Source organism: Ranitomeya imitator, chromosome 1 (assembly GCF_032444005.1).
Source record: "Ranitomeya imitator isolate aRanImi1 chromosome 1, aRanImi1.pri, whole genome shotgun sequence".
NCBI lineage: Eukaryota > Metazoa > Chordata > Amphibia > Anura > Dendrobatidae > Ranitomeya > Ranitomeya imitator.
Window position 1 is genome coordinate 39,015,290 of NC_091282.1, and position 19,747 is coordinate 39,035,036.

The 19,747-nt window shown below is 45.1% G+C and overlaps 1 protein-coding gene across 3 annotated transcripts in view; it reads left to right on the plus strand.

The window, feature by feature from the left end:
• Positions 1–19,747, plus strand: part of PDZD2 (PDZ domain containing 2) — a 235,428-nt gene that overhangs the window by 144,437 nt on the left and 71,244 nt on the right. For all 3 annotated transcript variants that reach the window (XM_069745997.1, XM_069745995.1, XM_069745996.1), the window contains exons 5-6: positions 5,356–5,517; positions 19,548–19,656. In XM_069745997.1, coding sequence (XP_069602098.1) covers positions 5,356–5,517; positions 19,548–19,656 — 271 coding nt within the window. The remainder of the gene's footprint in view (positions 1–5,355; positions 5,518–19,547; positions 19,657–19,747) is intronic.

The following is a 19,747-nucleotide window of genomic DNA, read 5'->3' on the forward strand; positions in this document are numbered from 1 at the left end:
GGGCCCAGTAACATAGTGGGAGTGAGTGCTAGAGAGACACGCATACTGGTGCTACTGCGGTATTGCTGCTTGAAATTCCTCAGGATGTTGCTTTCTAGGAAGTATTTTCTCTCCCCGGAGCTGAATTCAATGCTGCTGTGTTCTAGTGTTTATCTCACCCAGAGTTGGATTCCCAGCTACACTGCTTAGTATTGCAGTATGTTTTTATGATGCTGATTTCTAGTGTTTTTCTCACCCAGATTTGGATTCCCAGCTACACTGCTTAGTACTGCTGCATAATGTCCTTTATGCTGCTGCTTTCTAGTTTCTAGTTTTTATCTCACCCAGAGCTGTACTCCCAGATGCACTACTCACTACTTTTGTATAATGTCCCCCATGTTGCTTCTGCTTTTTAACATGTGCTACATGTAGACAGGAGAACATGAATCCCTCATGTCTGTATGTACTGTGCATGGCATAATGACACCTAGTCTTCACCAGCTAGCTGAAAGGTAACTGAAAATTAGATCCTGCGGAAGGGAAAATGGGTTAATCTTCATGTACACACACATGACTGCTTATTCTGAAACTACAGGAACATTTTATTATGCTTTTGTCAGGTAAGTTTATCGAAGGCTTTTAAGAGTCGCCCAAAAATGAAAATGAAACTGTTATAATAGGGAACTATTATTATATTAGCAATAATATATTGCTATAATTACTTTTAAAGTTGTTTTATTCCATATGCAAATGTGTGGGCTTCAGTGCACCCTTGGTGTGGCCAAGAGCTCTGTGCACAATTATGCCCCTTCAGTCGGCATATGGAGCAGCTCCTCTGATTCCGATTCACATCGCTTGCTTGGCCATAGCAAATGCTGTCTGAACCCTAACCGTGGTGTTGCACGTGCACACAGACTATGAAGGAGTCAGTAGTGCACACAGTTCGGGGGGGGGGGGGGGGGGGGTCTAAGTTTCATTATTGCCTCCTGTTAGCCACAGCATCAATGTCGCCTTATTCTGTGATGCCTTGAAGACAGGAGGAGCATGTAACCGGTCCTGTCCTCCTCTCTGAAGCCGCTCGCTGCAATTCTAGGCATATCAGTGTAGCTAGCGGCGACTCCTGTGCAGACTCAGCGCTCTGTGCAAGTAAGCGCCGTCAATCGGAGTCGGGATAACTGCTCAGTATGCAAATTGAGGGGGTGTAAAGGTGCACCGAGCTCTTGGCTATTCTAAGGGTGCACCGAGCTCTTGGCTATACTAAGGGTGCACCCAGCTCTTGGCTATACTAATAGTGCACCGAGCTCTTGGCTATACTAAGGGTGCACCGAGCTCTTTGTTATACTAAGGGTGCACCGAGCTCTTTGTTATACTAAGGGTGCACCGAGCTCTTGGCTATACTAAGGGTGCACCGAGCTCTTGGCTATTCTAAGGGTGCACCGAGCTCTTGGCTATACTAAGGGTGCACCCAGCTCTTGGCTATACTAAGGGTGCACCGAGCTCTTGGCTATACTAAGGGTGCACCGAGCTCTTGGCTATACTAAGGGTGCACCGAGCTCTTTGTTATACTAAGGGTGCACCGAGCTCTTGGCTATACTAAGGGTGCACCGAGCACTTGTCTATACTAAGGGTGCACCGAACTCTTGGCTATGCTAAGGGTGCACCGAGCTCCTGGCTATACTAAGGGTGCACCGAGCTATTGACTATACTAAGGGTGCACCAAGCTCTTGGCTATACTATACTACGGGTGCACCGAGCTCTTGGCTATATTAAGGGTGCACGGAGCTCTTGGCTATATTAAGGGTGCACCGAGCTCTTGGCTATACTAAGGGTGCACCGAGCTCTTGGCCATACTAAGGGTGCAGTGAGCTCTTGGCTATACTAAGGGTGCACCGAGCTCTTGGCTATACTAAGGGTGCAGTGAGCTCTTGGCTATACTAAGGGTGCACCGAGCTATTGACTATTCTAAGGGTGCACCAAGCTCTTGGCTATACCAAGGGTGCACCGAGCTCTTGGCTATACTAAGGGTGCACCGAGCTCTTGGCTATACTAAGGGTGCACCGAGCTCTTGGCTATACTAAGGGCGCACCGAGCTCTTGGCTATACTAAGGGTGCAGCGAGCTCTTGGCTATACTAAGGGTGCACCGAGCTCTTGGCTATACTAAGGGTGCAGCGAGCTCTTGGCTATACTATAATAATATAATAATAATAATTTTTATTTATATAGCGCCAACATATTCCGCAGCGCTTTACAAATTATAGAGGGGACTTGTACATACAATAGACATTACAGCATAACAGAAATACAGTTCAAAACAGATATCAAGAGGAGTGAGGGCCCTGCTCGTAAGCTTACAAACTATGAGGAAAAGGGGAGACACGAGAGGTGGATGGTAACAATTGCTATAGTTATTCGGACCAGCCATAGTGTAAGGCTTGGGTGTTCATGTAAAGCTGCATGAACCAGTTAATTAATTTTTTTTTTTTTTTTTTTAATATAGGCCACACAGGGATCGTTAGGTTAATGCATTGAGGCGGTAGGCCAGTCTGAACAAATGAGTTTTTAGGGCATGCTTAAAACTGTGGGGATTGGGGATTAATCGTATTATCCTAGGTAGTGCATTCCAAAGAATCGGCGCAGCACGTGTAAAGTCTTGGAGACGGGAGTGGGAGGTTCTGATTATTGAGGATGCTAACCTGAGGTCATCAGCGGAGCGGAGGGCACGGGTAGGGTGGTAGACTGAGACCAGAGAGGAGATGTAGGGTGGTGCTGAGCCATGGAGTGCTTTGTGGATGAGGGTAGTAGTTTTGTACTGGATTCTTGAGTGGATGGGTAACCAGTGTAATGACTGGCACAAGGTAGAGGCATCGGTGTAACGGTTGGTGAGGAATATGATCCTGGCAGCAGCATTCAGGACAGATTGGAGCGGGGAGAGTTTGGTAAGAGGGAGGCCGATTAGTAGAGAGTTACAATAGTCCAGACGAGAATGAATAAGTGAAACAGTAAGAGTTTTTGCAGAGTCGAAAGTAAGAAAAGGGCGAATTCTAGAAATGTTTTTGAGATGCAGGTAAGAAGAGCGAGCCAGTGATCGGATGTGGGGGGTGAATGAAAGGTCAGAATCAAGGATGACCCCAAGGCAGCGGGCATGTTGCTTTGGAGTAATGGTGGAACCGCAAACGGAGATGGCAATGTCAGGCAAAGGTAGGTTAGTAGAGGGAGAAAACACGAGGAGTTCAGTTTTTGACAGGTTTAGTTTCAGATAGATACTAAGGGTGCAGCGAGCTCTTGGCTATACTAAGAGTGCACCGAGCTCTTGGCTATACTAAGGGTGCACCGAGCTCTTGGCTATACTAAGGGCGCACCGAGCTCTTGGCTATACTAAGGGTGCAGCGAGCTCTTTGCTATACCAAGGGTGCACCGAGCTCTTGTCTATACTAAGGGTGCACCGAGCTCTTGGCTATACTAAGGGTGCACCGAGCTCTTGGCTATACTAAGGGTGCACCGAGCTCTTGGCTATACTAAAGGTGCACCGAGCTCTTGGCTATACTAAGGGTGCACCGAGCTTTTGGCTATACTAAGGGTGCACCGAGCTCTTGGCTATACTAAGGGTGCAACGAGCTCTTGGCTATACTAAGGGTGCACCGAGCTCTTGGCTATACTAAGGGTGCACCGAGCTCTTGGCTATACTAAGGGTGCACCGAGCTCTTGGCTATACTAAGGGTGCTCCGAGCTCTTGGCTATACTAAGGGTGCACCGAGCTCTTGGCTATACTAAGGGTGCACCGAGCTCTTGGCTATACTAAGGGTGCAACGAGCTCTTGGCTATACCAGGGGTGCACTGAAGACGACACATTCCCATGTGGAGTAAAACAAGCTTTAAGAGTAAATATAGCAATAAACTATATACTTCTTACATGATTTTATGGGGCTAATTCCGTCATCTAACTCTTTACTTAGTTTAGTTTGCATTTGGGGGCTGCCTTTAAACATTATTCCAATTTTATAAAGGATGATTGTTGGGGTTCCCATTCGATCCTGAGAGCGTGGGGGCTGCATCGCTGATTTCGCTCTGCTTACCCATCAGAGTTTACTCTGCGCTCCCGGACCACCCACCATGGGGGGACTGCGGCACGGTCCTGGTCACTTGTATTTGGCCGTGGTTATACTGTATCCAGTGCTGTGAGATCCCAGAATGAAGGTTCATCTCCTGGGAATCGGGGAGATAATAAGAGGCCTACAAGACGTCACTCAGCTGAGGCGCGGGGGATTAGGTGTGGTAATTACTTAATGACCTTAGTTTCTGTACAGTTCACTGATGAGACATCCGGATGTCCTGAGAGACAGATGCTATTGTCATATCTGTATCCGACTATCTGCAGGGAGTAGTCCTATACTCTCGGGGATGGTCATATCACACGCTTTATTGCTGCTGCTTTAACTCATTCACATCCGATGTAGCAGAGCGGAGTTTGTCGGTCTAAATCATAATCTAGGACAGCTGGTAAACCTTACCTTACATTAGAAAATCATGGCTGCTTTCTTCTACAAACAGCGCCACCCCGGTCCGTTGGTCATATATGGTACTGCAGCTCAAGTCCATTGAATTGAAGAAGGCCAAGCTTCAATATCACATACAGCCTGAAGACAGGGGTGACAATGTTTTGGAGAAAAACATGTTATATTGAACTCTGATCCACCCCTCTAAGGGTTTTTTTTTTTTCAGGTTGAAAACTTTGATATTTCGCCAATAAATGGGCAAGGGGGATGTGATTTTTTTACATATCAGCAAATGTCATTGGGCATTTATAATTTACCCAAACATTGGCAATGTTCCTAGTGCTGCATCTAAGCCTTATTCCTTTATGTATAACTTGCTGTGGCCAATGACTGACTGCAGCGGTTACATATCCCTGTTGCTATATCTGTGAAGCAGGAAATACAAAGATCAGGAGGGGAAGGGGAAGCAACAGAACCAGAACAGCCAAATATTGGTAAGGTGAGTATTACTGCTTATTGGCTGGCCTATCCCTTTAAGACCCATCATGCGGATAGGAAATCAATATCTGATTACTAGGTGGCCTGACTACTGACAGCCATTCTAATCAGCCCCCATCGCTTTCATTGTTTTACCTGTATTCTGGGGGTACCTGTTCCTGCGCAGCACCAGTCACAAGCAAATATCGCAGAAATGTCCATGTGCATCTGTAAAATCCATCAATCCTACGTAGGAAAGCGAGCAATTTTTGTTCCCCTTTTTCCCAGCAGCAGGACCCCCTGCATATATATATATATATATATATATATATATATATATATATATATATAATTTTTTTTTTTTTTCTCTCCCTCAGCCTAACCCTCCTTTAATTTAATTTTAAGGACGGCACAGATGTTGATTTTTGCAAATACCCCTCCACCAGCCTGCCCGACCTAGTGAGCGCTTGCGCTGCCGAAGACGCTCACGCCGATAATAAGGAGAATGTGCACCCGGACGAGGACGGCGAGAAGGGATGCGGGGGGCCCGGAGCCGAGCCGGCAGCTGTGAGTACCGCACTGACATCCATTGTTCTGTAATCCTCCAGACTTTCCTGTGCTGTAAGAACCGGAGGAAATAATATATGAGGTCATTATAACGAGGCAGACAATAACTTACCGAGCTCCATTATGGTAATTGAAGCTGTCAGCGTAGAATCGCATCGCCGAGATCCGCAGCCATTACTGAAGGTCACGATCAATTACAGTCGTGTGATATTCTGCCAGTCGTGTGATATTCTGCGCACAACTAATTGGATTTTTCGGACACTTCTGATATTATAAAACGTGGGGTAGAGAGAACTGGAAGGATAGGGAAGGGCGTATTTGGTGAGCGGGAACAATCGGGGCCTATGGCCTGGGTTCTGGGGGCCATAGGGGGCAGAAAAAAGCCAAAATAAGGACCCCAGTCCTTGTTTTTGGTGATGTGCTATACTTTTTTCTTACCCCTTTTATTGCTCTAATGCATCTAAAATTAAAACTGAAGCACCTTTGGAAATTTATTAAATCGTACCATTGTTATCTTGTTATCATTTTGGGTATACAGCTCCAATGCAAATCTATGTATCACTGTAGTCATGGACAAGTTACAAAGCTCCTGTAGACTGTTCCTGCTTTTATTCTCCCTTCCATCTGCCCTTGCCTTCTTAGGAACCTACAGTAGATAAGTAAAAGTGGAGGACGAATGGAATGGAATCTATCTTTGCAGGATCAGACTACACAGGTTCCGTTTGTAGTCTGTTACCGTGGAAACACAGGTGTGCGCTAGAAATGTATCCACAGAAAAAGAATGAAGATTATTTCCTGAGCTTTGTAATTTTTTATCCATCGTAGGTGCATTAAAACAATTTAAAAATAAATTAAAAAGGTGTGTAGAAAAGTACAGTTAAACAGTATGTTCACACAGGATGGATACGGTGTGGATTTTCCATAGGGTATTACCGTAGCTGCAAAGTGGATGAGGTTGTACATCTTTAGTAGTAGCCCTCAATTAAATGTTTATTTCCTAAATCAAAAGTGCATGTGAAAATGAGAAACTGTGTAATATATTAATCAGGGAACTCCTTTTCAACTAACCTTTCATCTCAGCTAGTTGATTAAATCTGTATTCATTGAATGGACTTTCAATCTGGTTTCAGGTGTGATTTTCATTTTGCCCACACCTGTTACTTGCCATAGGTGGGTTTGAACAAGTTATATTATACTCACCCAGGGGCGGTCCTGGTACGATGGGCGTCGCGGTTCGGGGTCTCCCATCTTCTTACGATGATGTCCTCTTCTTGTCTTCACGCTGCAGCTCCGGCGCAGGCGTACATTGTCTGCCCTGTTGGGGCAGAGCAAAGTACTGCAGTGCGCAGGCGCCGGGAAAGGTCAGAGAGGCCCAGTGCCTGCGCACTGCAGTACTTTGCTCTGCCCTCAACAGGGCAGACAAAGTACGCCTGCGCCAGAGCCGCAGCATGAAGACAAGAAGAGGACGTCATGTGATGAAGATGGGAGGCGCCGGACCGGACCAGCAGCGGGACCGCCCCTGGGTGAGTATAATATAACCTCTTTTTCTCATCTTTTAGGATACATAGGGGGCTTATCTACAGCATTACAGAATGCTGTAGATAAGCCCCTGATGCCGGTGGGCTTAGCTCACTCTCGAGTTTCAGCAGAAAACTCAGAAAATTATTGCAATCACACATGTTTTATTATACAAATTTTTATTTCTTTTGTGATGCTCGTTCAAACCCAACTATGGCAAGTAACAGGTGTGGGCAACATAAAAATCACACCTGAAACCAGATAAAAAGAGAAGTTGACTCAATCTTTGCATTGTGTGTCTGTGTTTGTCATTGTCACACTAAGCATGAAGAACAGAAAGAACAACCCATGGCACTGTGGCTAATCTCCCTGAACGTAGATGGCAGAGGCAAATTGATGAAAGGCTGCAACGCAGGATAGTCCCGGATGGTGGATAAACAGCCCCATTCACCCCAAAGAAATCCAAAGTGCCCTGCAGGCTCAGGGTGCATCAGTGTCAGTGTGGATTATCTGTCAACATTTTAATAAAATGAAACGCTATGGCAGGAGACTTAGGAGGACCCCACTGCTGACACAGAGACGTTAAAAACCTAAATTGCAATATGCCAAAATGTATGTGAGTAAGCCACAATCCTTCTGGGAAAGCGTTTTGTGGACAGATGAGACCAAGCTAGAGCTTTTTGGGAAAACCTATCATTCTACTGGTCGCCGAAAATGAAATGATGCCTACAAAGAGAAGAACACAGTACCTACAGTCAAATATGGTGGAAGTTCAAAGATGTTTTGAGACTGTTCAGCTGCCTCTGCACTAGGTGCATTGACTGTGTGCAAAACGTGTGTAATTGTTATATTTTTCTGGGAGAAACATTTCATTTTCCGGAGCAATTTTAAGGGTGCCAACACTTTGGGCCATGCATGTATTACAAAGTTTCCTATTTTCACATGTACTATTTATGGGATGCAAATTAAAACGTTAATTACTCTTTAAATCTCCACGTATTGCCGGACGAATCTCCAGCTTGGATTTCAGTTCTGCAGCCTATCAATTAATTTTGCAGATTTTTAAGACAGATTTAACTCTTTCCAATATATCAATCTGCAGATTTTGATGCATATTTGCCACAAATTACAGAAAGTGCATTATGGAGAATCTGGACGTGTGCATGGGTTTAATACTATAAAAAAAAAAAATTGTATATAGTAAAATGAAGGTTTTGCTCAGTTTTCTTATACAGACTGGGGGAAACTCCTGACTTTTCTGACTTGTGGAGCATTTATTATAAGTTTTCGACATTTCTCATTCGTCAGCTGACACGAGTGTGTGCTTTCTATGGGACGGGGTGTGGGTTGACATGGAACAACGTGAGCCAGATTTCGGCCCCAGAGTAAGCCAAGTAGACGGTGAAGATTCGCCTAATTTCACATTCTTCACGAGCCGCCGTGAGATATTTGGCGCACTCTAGACTGTCTGATAGAAGTTTAGACTATCGAAAATTAGACAGTTTTTAATAATCTGCTCATAATTTATAAGAATTGATTTTTTTTTTTTTCCTCGTGTTATCCCATATTCTAGAAGCGAATGATCGTCTGCTTGGAATCCAGTTGAGAGATAATATATATAATTTTATTTTATTTTTTACTTTTTATTTGTGATTTGTTTAATACCTTTTTTTTTGTAGCTTTGCTTATGTGTTACAGGGTGGTATATTTTTTTGTGAACATTTCCAGATGGAGGTATAAAATGAATGGATGGGTAGAAAGATGGAGATCAGTAGAATATTTCCAATGTTTTATTGTAATAAGAGTAGACCGCTAATTCACTGAAAATATATACTGTATATACCGTATTTTTTTTTGTGATGTATGGTATAACAATTCTTTACGTTCTACTCCATTGAGAATGTTTAGACTGAAAGTCCTTGAAAATGGAGCTGACGTGAAAAATACCGTCTGGCTGTAATCGTTTAAGGCCGGGTATTATGTCTGTTTTCATTTGTTAATCATATATACTGCAGCTCGTTATCTATAAGGATTAACCCTTACCCAGTTGAATTTTTGGGGAATACTTTACTGCTCTTTATAGGACATTAACCCCTTACCGGCATCGGACGTACTATACCGTCCGATGCCGGCTCCCCTGCTTTGATGCAGGGCTCCGCGGTGAGCCCGCATCAAAGCCGGGACATGTCAGCTGTTTTGAACAGCTGACATGTGCCCGTAATAGGCGCGGGCAGAATCGCGATCTGCCCGCACCTATTAACTAGTTAAATGCCGCTGTCAAACGCAGACAGCGGCATTAAACAACCGCTTCTGGCCGGGATGTCGGAAATGACGTCATCGCCGACCCCCGTCACATGATCGGGGGTCGGCGATGCTTGTATATTGTAACCATAGAGGTCCTAGAGACCTCTATGGTTACTGATCGCCGGTGGCTGTGAGCGCCACCCTGTGGTCGGCGCTCACAGCACACCTCCATTTCTGCTACATAGCAGCGATCAGCAGATCGCTGCTATGTAGCAGAGGTGATCGAGTTGTGCCTGCTTCTAGCCTCCCATGGAGGCTATTGAAGCATGGCAAAAGTAAAAAAAAAAAAGTTTAAAAAAATGTGAAAAAAAAAAAAAAAACATAAAAGTTTTAATCACCCCCCTTTCGCCCCAATCAAAATAAATCAATAAAAAATATATCAAATCTACGCATATTTGGTTAAAAATTAAAAAAAAGTATTAACCTGATCGCTAAACAGCGTAGCGGGAAAAAAATTCGAAACGCCAGAATTACGTTTTTTTGGTCGCCGCGACATTGCATTAAAATGCAATAACGGGCGATCAAAAGAACGTATCTGCACCGAAATGCTATCATTAAAAACGTCATCTCGGCACGCAAAAAATAAGCCCTCAACCGACCCCAGATCATGAAAAATGGAGACGCTACGAGTATCGGAAAATGGTGCAATTTTTTATTTATTTATTTTTTTTTATTTTTTTTTAGCAAAGTTTGGAATTTTTTTTCACCACTTAGATAAAAAATAACCTAGTCATGTTAGGTGTCTATGAACTCGTACTGACCTGGAGAATCATAATGGCAGGTCATTTTTAGCATTTAGTGAACCTAGCAAAAAAGCCAAACAAAAAACCAATGTGGGATTGCACTTTTTTTGCAATTTCACCGCACTTGGAATTTTTTTCCCGTTTTCTAGTACACGATATGCTAAAACCAATGATGTCGTTCAAAAGTACAACTCGTCCCGCAAAAAATAAGCCCTCACATGGCCAAATTGACGGAAAAATAAAAAAGTTATGGCTCTGGGAAGGAGGGGAGTGAAAAACGAACACGGAAAAACGAAAAATCCCCCGGTCATGAAGGGGTTAAAAAAAAAAATAGAAACAAAGGGTTAAGAAATTTAAAAAAAATTTCTATAGATCTTTATAACCATTTTATTTTAATGAATCCAAAATTATTTAGTAATTTCGTTTTTGAAACACAAAAGTCTAACGTTTTGTGTCTACAGCTCTGATGCAGACCTATGTGCCGCAAGTTGATTCCAGTTGTTGGTCCATGGTAACGGACTACCCTGTGTAGTCTGATCCTGCTTTTTTTTTTCTGATTGTTGGTCAGTTCAATTCTATAGTTTCACGCAACAATGTATGAGAGGAGCCCGAGGCATTTTAGATTAGAACATAGAAGGGGAAGAGAGAACAGTTTAACAGGGAACGCCCACTGAGATCAAAACTTGCAGCGTCACATGTCGGAGGAGGCAGGTCTCCGAGGACCCACACCGATCACAAGAGCGAGGGGAGGGTGTGTCTCGTCCAGTTTTTTTCTTTTCAGGACTGTTGGAGGTTGCATTCTTTCCCATAGACTCTGATCATTTTCATCAGTCTCGTACACTTTGAGAAGGCAGTATGCGTGCCTGACCATATAGAGGACTTCAATATCCGTTCTTGTCTCGGTAGAGTTCCTAGTGATGGAACGCTTAACGATCAACAACGTAATAACTCGGGTGGAGATTTGCTTATGAGACAACCCCTTTTAAGGAAACGTCACAGCTTGCACAGCCGTGTCAGGCGGAGGAAGGGGTGTGAGAGTGTAACAAGGTGGCACGGGGTGGTAGTCATAACAGAGTCCACTCGATCACAGTCAGAGAGCAACCCGACCCCTTGCACATGAAAAAGACAGGTGTGGTCCCAGCCCTGTAGCACTGTCAAATTACCTTCAGCACTCGGTTGCTCTCCACGCAGGAACGGCGTTCTCCATAAGCATCACACGGCACACTCCGATTCCAACAGTAGAAAAACGTGTTTATTTAAAGGGAACCTGTCACCCCGAAAATCGCGGGTGAGGTAAGCCGACCGGCATCAGGGGCTTATCTACAGCATTCTGTAATGCTGTAGATAAGCCCCCGATGTTACCTGAAAAAGGAGAAAAAGACGTTATATTATACTTACCCAGGGGCGGTCCTGCTGCTGGTCAGGTCAGATGGGCGTCTCCGGTCCGCTGCGGCGCCTCCTATCTTCTTTCCATGACGTCCTCTTCTGATCTTCAGCCACGGCTCCGGCACAGGCGTACTTTGCTCTGCCCTCTTGAGGGCAGAGGATAGTACTGCAGTGCGCAGGCGCCGGAAAGGTCAGAGGCCCGGCGCCTGCGCACTGCAGTACTTTGTCTGCCCTCAACAGGGCAGAGCAAAGTACGCCTGCGCCGGAGCCATGGCTGAAGATCAGAAGAGGACGTCATGGAAAGAAGATGGGAGGCGCCGCAGCGGACCGGAGACGCCCATCCGACCTGACCAGCAGCGGGACCGCCCCTGGGTAAGTATAATATAACGTCTCTTTCTCCTTTTTCAGGTAACATCGGGGGCTTATCTACAGCATTATAGAATGCTGTAGATAAGCCCCTGATGCCGGTCGGCTTACCTCACCCGCGATTTTCGGGGTGACAGGTGCCCTTTAAGATGAAATGAAGGAGACATGATGACTTGTGCTTTTCCTAGCAAAGTCTATCACATCATCAGCAGCGCAGCTCCCATTCTGCTCCTGAGAGCGAACAGTCCCTTGGTGGGCACTCGCACAGTCCTAGTACCCTTTCCAGCTGCCCAGCAGTCCGTTGGCAGCACTTTCTCCTCTATGGGGGTATCTCATGCTCCCATCAGAGGAGTACGTCTTGCCACGGGCAATCCTGCTCGGTTTCTGCTGCAGAAGCAGGAAATGGCTGCTACTTCCAGGCTGCTGACCCAGCCCATTGAATTATAACTCATGCTATCCCTAATGTTAACATGTTCATTACAACACAGTATATACAATACAAGGCATAGGATAAAAGAACATCACACACTACAGATAGTATTAATAACACCGTAAAACATAGGCAAACCTTCAGGGCATTGCACGGAGTACTCATGCCAGGCATCTAGGAGAGAGGGAGCACTAAGTTTCCCTGCCACCTCCTTACAGGAGCATAGAAGGGGAAGAATGAACAGCTGGACAGGGAACACCCACTGAGCTCAAAACTTGCAGCTTCACATGTCAGAGAATGCAGGTCTCTCATAGAAATATAGGTTAATAAAAAGGAGTGTCCAGACAAGATACTGTAAATGTGACCAATAGGAGTAAACAGAAGAAGCCCGGGGGGTCTCTCTGGTTGTATGTAAATGTAGGCCTGCTTTTAACGATAGGTGCCAATAGAGTTCATAGGAGCCAATTAGGAAGAAAGGTAGGATCAGACTACACAAGGTCGTCTGTAGTCTGTTACTATGGATACGCAGTAGCATTATCCGGCTCCACATATTGTGTTTCTAGATCTAGTAATCCTGTAAACTGCTGGTATCTATACATCAATTATATCAGATAACATTGCCCCAACGGTCACTTATAGTCAGCGCATTACAGTCTTTATCAGATTTGCTGGATTTTGATGGATTTTATTGAGCATTTTCGAATGAATGAATAAAACAGAAGTGGCGGCATTATTTATGGGGAAGGTTTGGTAGGCTTCATTTACATGTATAATTGATGCCATGACTTATTAAACACAGTCACGGGGGCAGGCTGAGCACATTAACCTACATGTGTGTGGGACGGAAGATGAATGATTTGCCTTTATTTTATGCTTTTTTTTTTTCTTTATATTTTATGTATTTACGGTATTAGACATCCGGTTTCATACGTATTTATTAGGTATAGAGTACAGTACTGCCCAATAATGAACCTACTCTGATTTGTGTAGTTTTTTTTCTGTTTCATGCAGCTATTTGCTATCATGTAAAAAAATGCCTTTATTTCTGTACAGAACGATTGTTTTCGTGAAGCCTATAAATACGCAAACACTAGAGGAAACCCTTGGAGATTATTAATACCACGTGCCTGTTCTCACAGGCCGTAAACTGAATCCCAGAAACTTCAGAGTTGGACTGAAGGTCACTCAAACTATTGCTGCATATTTGCAAATTCTGACTGTGTGACCATGGTCTAAGATGCTGTTACATACCCGACACTTTTTTTTTATGGGGAGGGGGCCAATAGACCTCTGAAAAAAATTCTGAAATATATAAACAGAATTTTTGTGGTTTCTTTAGCGCATTATCCACTTCCTTCACATAATTTGGGTTGGTCGTCCGGTTTACTATGGACTGAGAGCTCGTATATTTGCCAGGGAAGGATTTACCGATCCCACATCTGCGGAATAGATTTCAATGTATGCATTCATGCTGTAGTCATCATGGAATTTCCAGGCTGATCATAATTTGGAATTTAACCTGAAATTTATTGGCGAATGTTCTTCCCATTCAGTAGTAGATCCATAAGGTTTGTGCTGTAATTAAATATTCCTCTGCGGGGGCCCCGTAATCCCCCCGACACCGCTGATTTGTATGTATATGTATGATCGCGGCCAATTAGCGAGGTCTCGTTGCTCCACCGCTGGGTCCTGAAATCTGTCACAACCTCCTCAACCAGAATTGCGAATGTTCTGCAATATTAAATTGAGATCATATGTGCAGGGTGGATAAAGGCGAGCAGCCCCAAGTGTCTGGGGGTCTTAATAAGACTTTATTACAGAGCTGCCAAATTCTGGAGTCGTGCCGCTCGGCTAGAGCAGATGTCTCATCGACTTTCCCGTGAATTGGGTATTGGCAATTAGCTCTTGAAGTGTCGCCTCGGCCGCTGGAGGTTAGCACCTGGCCGAAAAATGGGGAAAATTTCCAATGGAAAATACCATAACATCGCTAATACAAAAAAAACAAATGGCCCCATTCATTGAAATAGACGAGGGCCGGTGCCAAATCCATAGTTGTCCATCCTTCCTGGCTTCTTTGCAGGTGTAGATGTCTGCAGGAATTTCACTTTTTCCCCTATTGCCCTCGATGTGTCTGTCTAGACATTTCTAGGAGTATTGATCTGAACAGACAGATATGGGTGGGGGGGACACAGTTTATTAGATACGCTATATATTTATCCCATATAAAGTGTTAGTGTTGGAGATGAATTTTTGTAGATTAGTTTTTTTTTTTGAGTTTGCATAATTTATTGTTTTATGCCAATATGATAGGAAAAAAAGTTTTTACAGGGGGTTTTCATACGCAGTTGGGTTTGCCATAGAAGTAAGTGGAGGTTCCAAATGCGGAGATGATTATTTCATGCTGCCAATGGAGAACTGACTACAAGTGCCGAGAAGCAGCCACTGGTGGAGGGAAGTGAAGAAGCGGCCACTGGTGCAGAGAAGTGAAGAAGCGGCCACTGGTGCAGAGAAGTGAAGAAGCGGCCACTGGTGCAGAGAAGTGAAGAAGTGGCCACTTGTGCAGAGAAGTGAAGAAGTGGCCACTTGTGCGGAGAAGTGAAGAAGCGGCCACTGGTGCAGAGAAGTGAAGAAGCGGCCACTGGTGCAGAGAAGTGGGAGAAGCGGCCACTGGTGCAGAGAAGTGAAGAAGTGGCCACTGGTGCAGAGAAGTGAAGAAGTGGCGTCTGGTGCAGAGAAGTGAAGAAGTGGCCACTGGTGCAGAGAAGTGAAGAAGCGGCCACTGGTGCAGAGAAGTGGGAGAAGCGGCCACTGGTGCGGAGAAGTGGGAGAAGCGGCCACTTGTGCGGAGAAGTGAAGAAGTGGCCACTGGTGCAGAGAAGTGAAGAAGCGGCCACTGGTGCAGAGAAGTGAAGAAGCGGCCACTGGTGCAGAGAAGTGAAGAAGCGGCCACTGGTGCAGAGAAGTGGGAGAAGCGGCCACTTGTGCGGAGAAGTGAAGAAGCGGCCACTGGTGCAGAGAAGTGGGAGAAGCGGCCACTGGTGCGGAGAAGTGAAGAAGTGGCCACTGGTGCAGAGAAGTGAAGAAGTGGCCACTTGTGCAGAGAAGTGAAGAAGCGGCCACTGGTGCAGAGAAGTGGGAGAAGCGGCCACTGGTGCAGAGAAGTGAAGAAGTGGCCACTGGTGCAGAGAAGTGAAGAAGTGGCGTCTGGTGCAGAGAAGTGAAGAAGTGGCCACTGGTGCAGAGAAGTGAAGAAGCGGCCACTGGTGCAGAGAAGTGGGAGAAGCGGCCACTGGTGCGGAGAAGTGGGAGAAGCGGCCACTTGTGCGGAGAAGTGAAGAAGTGGCCACTGGTGCAGAGAAGTGAAGAAGCGGCCACTGGTGCAGAGAAGTGAAGAAGCGGCCACTGGTGCAGAGAAGTGAAGAAGCGGCCACTGGTGCAGAGAAGTGGGAGAAGCGGCCACTTGTGCGGAGAAGTGAAGAAGCGGCCACTGGTGCAGAGAAGTGGGAGAAGCGGCCACTGGTGCGGAGAAGTGAAGAAGTGGCCACTGGTGCAGAGAAGTGAAGAAGTGGCCACTTGTGCGGAGAAGTGAAGAAGTGGCCACTGGTGCAGAGAAGTGAAGAAGTGGCCACTGGTGCGGAGAAGTGGGAGAAGCGGCCAATGGTGCAGAGAAGTGGGAGAAGCGGCCAATGGTGCAGAGAAATGAAGAAGTGGCCTCTGGTGCAGAGAAATGACGTGGTCTCTGGTGCAGAGAAGTGGGAGAAGTGGCCACTGGTGCAGAGAAGTGGCCACTTGTGCGGAGAAGTGGCCTCTGGTGCAGAGAAGCTGCCATTTGTGCGGAGAAGCTGCCACTTGTGCGGAGAAGCAGCCACTGGTGCAGAGAAGTGAAGAAGTGGCCTCTGGAGAAGTGACCACTGGTGCAGAGAAGTGGCCACTTGTGCAGAGAAGTGGCCACTGGTGCAGAGAAGTGGGAGAAGTGGCCGCTTGTGTGGAGAAGTGGCTACTGGTGCAGAGAACTGGAGAAGTGGCCACTGGTGCGGAGAAGTGGAGAACTGGCCACTAGTGCTGAAAAGTGATCACAAGTGTTGAGAAGTGGAGACATGACCATGTTTTTTACAGGCGTAATATGCAGAAAAGTTCCTGAACAGTGATCCATATTTAACGCGAGGATGCGATTATTTCTCAAAAAATTATCCGTGTGTCATCCGTATAGCATCCGTACAGTGAGATTTTCTCGCCAGCTAGCAGAATGGACATAGAATGGATCCATGGGAATAATGCAATTTATACACAGGATTCGGCTGGCCTGGGTGCGACCAATTAGCGAAGCGTGGTTCAAATTCCGCGCCAATTCATGGCCGGACTGCGCCTGTCGCTGATTGGTCACGCCCGGTCGCGAACAATCATTGAAGCCAGGGCCTGCTCCAGGTTTTTGAGGGCCCCGGGCGAAAGAGTCTCAGTGGGCCCCCCTCTTTAACACATACCACGATTCATGATGCACAGATACTGCAGAGAAATATAGCACAGCCAAGGACCATACAGCCCACGTAATATATAACACAGCCCACGTAGTATATAACACAGCCCACGTAGTATATAACACAGCCCATGTAGTATATAACACAGCCCACGTAGTATATAACACAGCCCACGTAGTATATAACACAGCCCACGTAGTATATAACACAGCCCACGTAGTATATAACACAGCCCACGTAGTATATAACACAGCCCACGTAGTATATAACACAGCCCACGTAGTATATAACACAGCCCACGTAGTATATAGCACAGCCCACGTAGTATATTTCCCAGCCACGTAGTGTATTGCCCAGCCATGTAATATATTGCACAGCCACGTAATATATTGCACAGCCACGTAGTATATAGCACAGAGACATAGTATATAGCACAGCCCACGTAGTATATAGCACAGCCCACCTAGTATATTGCCCAGCCACGCAGTATATAGCACAGCCCCCTTAGTATATAGCAATACACACGTAGTATATTGCACAGCCACATAATATATTGCACAGCCACGTAGTATATAGCACAGCCACGTAGTATATAGCACAGAGACGTAGTATATAACACAGCCCATGCAGTATATAACACAGGCCACGTAGTATAGAGCACAGCGATGTAGTATATTGCCCAGCCACGTAGTATATAACACAGCCCACGCAGTATATAACGCAGCCCACGTGGTATATTGCCCTGCCATGTAATATATTGCACAGCCACGTAATATATTGCACAGCAACGTAGTATATTGCACAGCCATGTAGTATTAGCACAGAGACGTAGTATAGAGCACAGCGATGTAGTATATTGCCCAGCCACGTAATATATACCATAGCCACGTAGTATATAGCACAGAGATGTATATAGCACAGAGGTGTAGTATATAACACAGCCCATGCAGTATATAACACAGCCCACATAGTATATAACAGCCACGTAGTATATAGCAATGTGGGCACCGTATCCCTGTTAAAAAAAAAAAAAAATTAAAATAAAAAATAGTTATACTCACCTTCCATCGGCCCCCGGATCCAGCCGAGGCCTTTACCGATGCTCCTCGCGACGCTCCGGTGCCAAGAATGCATTGCGGTCTTGCGAGATGATGACATAGCGGTATTTTTTTTTAATACTTTTTTCCTAATGTGTGTGGGTTTTTTAACCCTTTAGTAATATTGGATTAATAATGGATAGGTGTCTTATTAACACCTCTCCATTATTAACCAGGCTTAATGTCACCTTACATTAGCAAGGTGACATTAACACTTTATTACCCCATATCCCACCGCTACACGGGAGTGGGAAGAGAGAGGCTAAGTGCCAGAATAGGCGCATCTTCCAGATGTGCCTTTTCTGGGGTGGCTGGGGGCAGATGTTTTTAGCCAGGGGGGGGCCAATAACCATGGACCCTCTCCAGGCTATTAATATCTGCCCTCAGTCACTGGCTTTACTACTCTGGCGGAGAAAATTGTGCGGGAGCCCACGCCAGTTTTTTTCCTTGATTTAACCCTTTATTTTAACCCCTAGAGCCACCAAATTTTGCACAAAGACACTTCTTACATTACTAAAGAGGAATATGTAATAAAAGAAGGGATATGAGATGGTTTACTGTTTGTAACCATGTCTCATATCCTGTCGGGTTTGATGAGGAGATAGCAAAAGCCGGGAATTGAATTACCGGCTTTTCTGAAAAATTTACAGGGTGATTCCGCAATTTTTTCCTCAGAATTGAGTGATTCCGTAATTTTTCCCCTATGCTTGGTTAAAAAAAAGTAACCATTACTGACTACCACATTTTTTTGTTCTTGATTTCTTTGTGTTTCTTAAAGCCAGAAAGTTGCCATTTGAAATGACTTTAGTTTTGTGCCATGTCTGTGATCTGCTTTTATTCTACAAAATTAAACAACTGAATGAACATCCTCCAAGGCCGGAGATTCCATAGTTTTTGCCAGGGGATGTAGTAATAGCATACAAGCCTTTGTAGTTACAATCAATGTTACACAGTTCTGCTGTACTGCAGGAGACTAGATAGGCAGGATAACACCACTGATATTAGAAAGAATGCTTTTTCATGATTACCTTATCCCTCAATTTTCCTTTCTCGGTAAATGTATGTGTTAGTTTGCTGCCAGCCTTCATCATTGGAGAATACTTCTTTACTGTACTGGTATCTATCCTGTTGATTTTTTCACATAGGAGACTGGTGGTGTTAAAATAATATAATTCACAGACAGAAAGCTTTATTTTTGTCAGTGTGTCTCTCCCTACAGTAATGAAAATCATGAAATCATTTGATCACCAGTCTATAAAATTGAATTCCTTCCATAAACCGGAAAAAAAAACAAAAAAAACCTTTTACCCTTTTTCACATCGACCATTGAGTGTAGAAGGCGTACGGTAGACGACTCTGATAGCATTAGGATGATTAAGGGGTCAGACCCAAATGGGCAAATTACCATCTGCCATTGCTGATGGTCCAACATCTACGGGCTCCACCGATCCTGAAGACTCGTAAAATTTGTTTCGGTACCTTCTTGAGATCCCGTGAAATTATTGCTCGGCTATGTCACAGTCCCGTAGACAATGAATAAAGTGATAGAACTTGTGTGTGACCGCTGCTCCACTGTAACGGGGCATTTCTGAGCTGCATTCTCAGGACTGGTGGTGTCCCAGTGGTTGGACCCCCAGCAATCATAACCATATTGTATAAGTTCTTATTACAACGTTCATTATTTCTGATGTTCTCAATACATTTCTTCCAGGTTCCCGAGACTGACCATTTTCAAGAAGCATCGGTGGATGACACCAAAGGTCTGTGCAGGAGTCCCACCTTAGGAAATGGTCTTCTGAAGTACCGAAGTAGATCACAAGGTATGTAGTACAACATGCACCAAGGTCCACGGTGTGGGTAAAAGTGTGTGCCCCCTCCACATTCCCTCCCCTTCTACCTCCATGGACATTA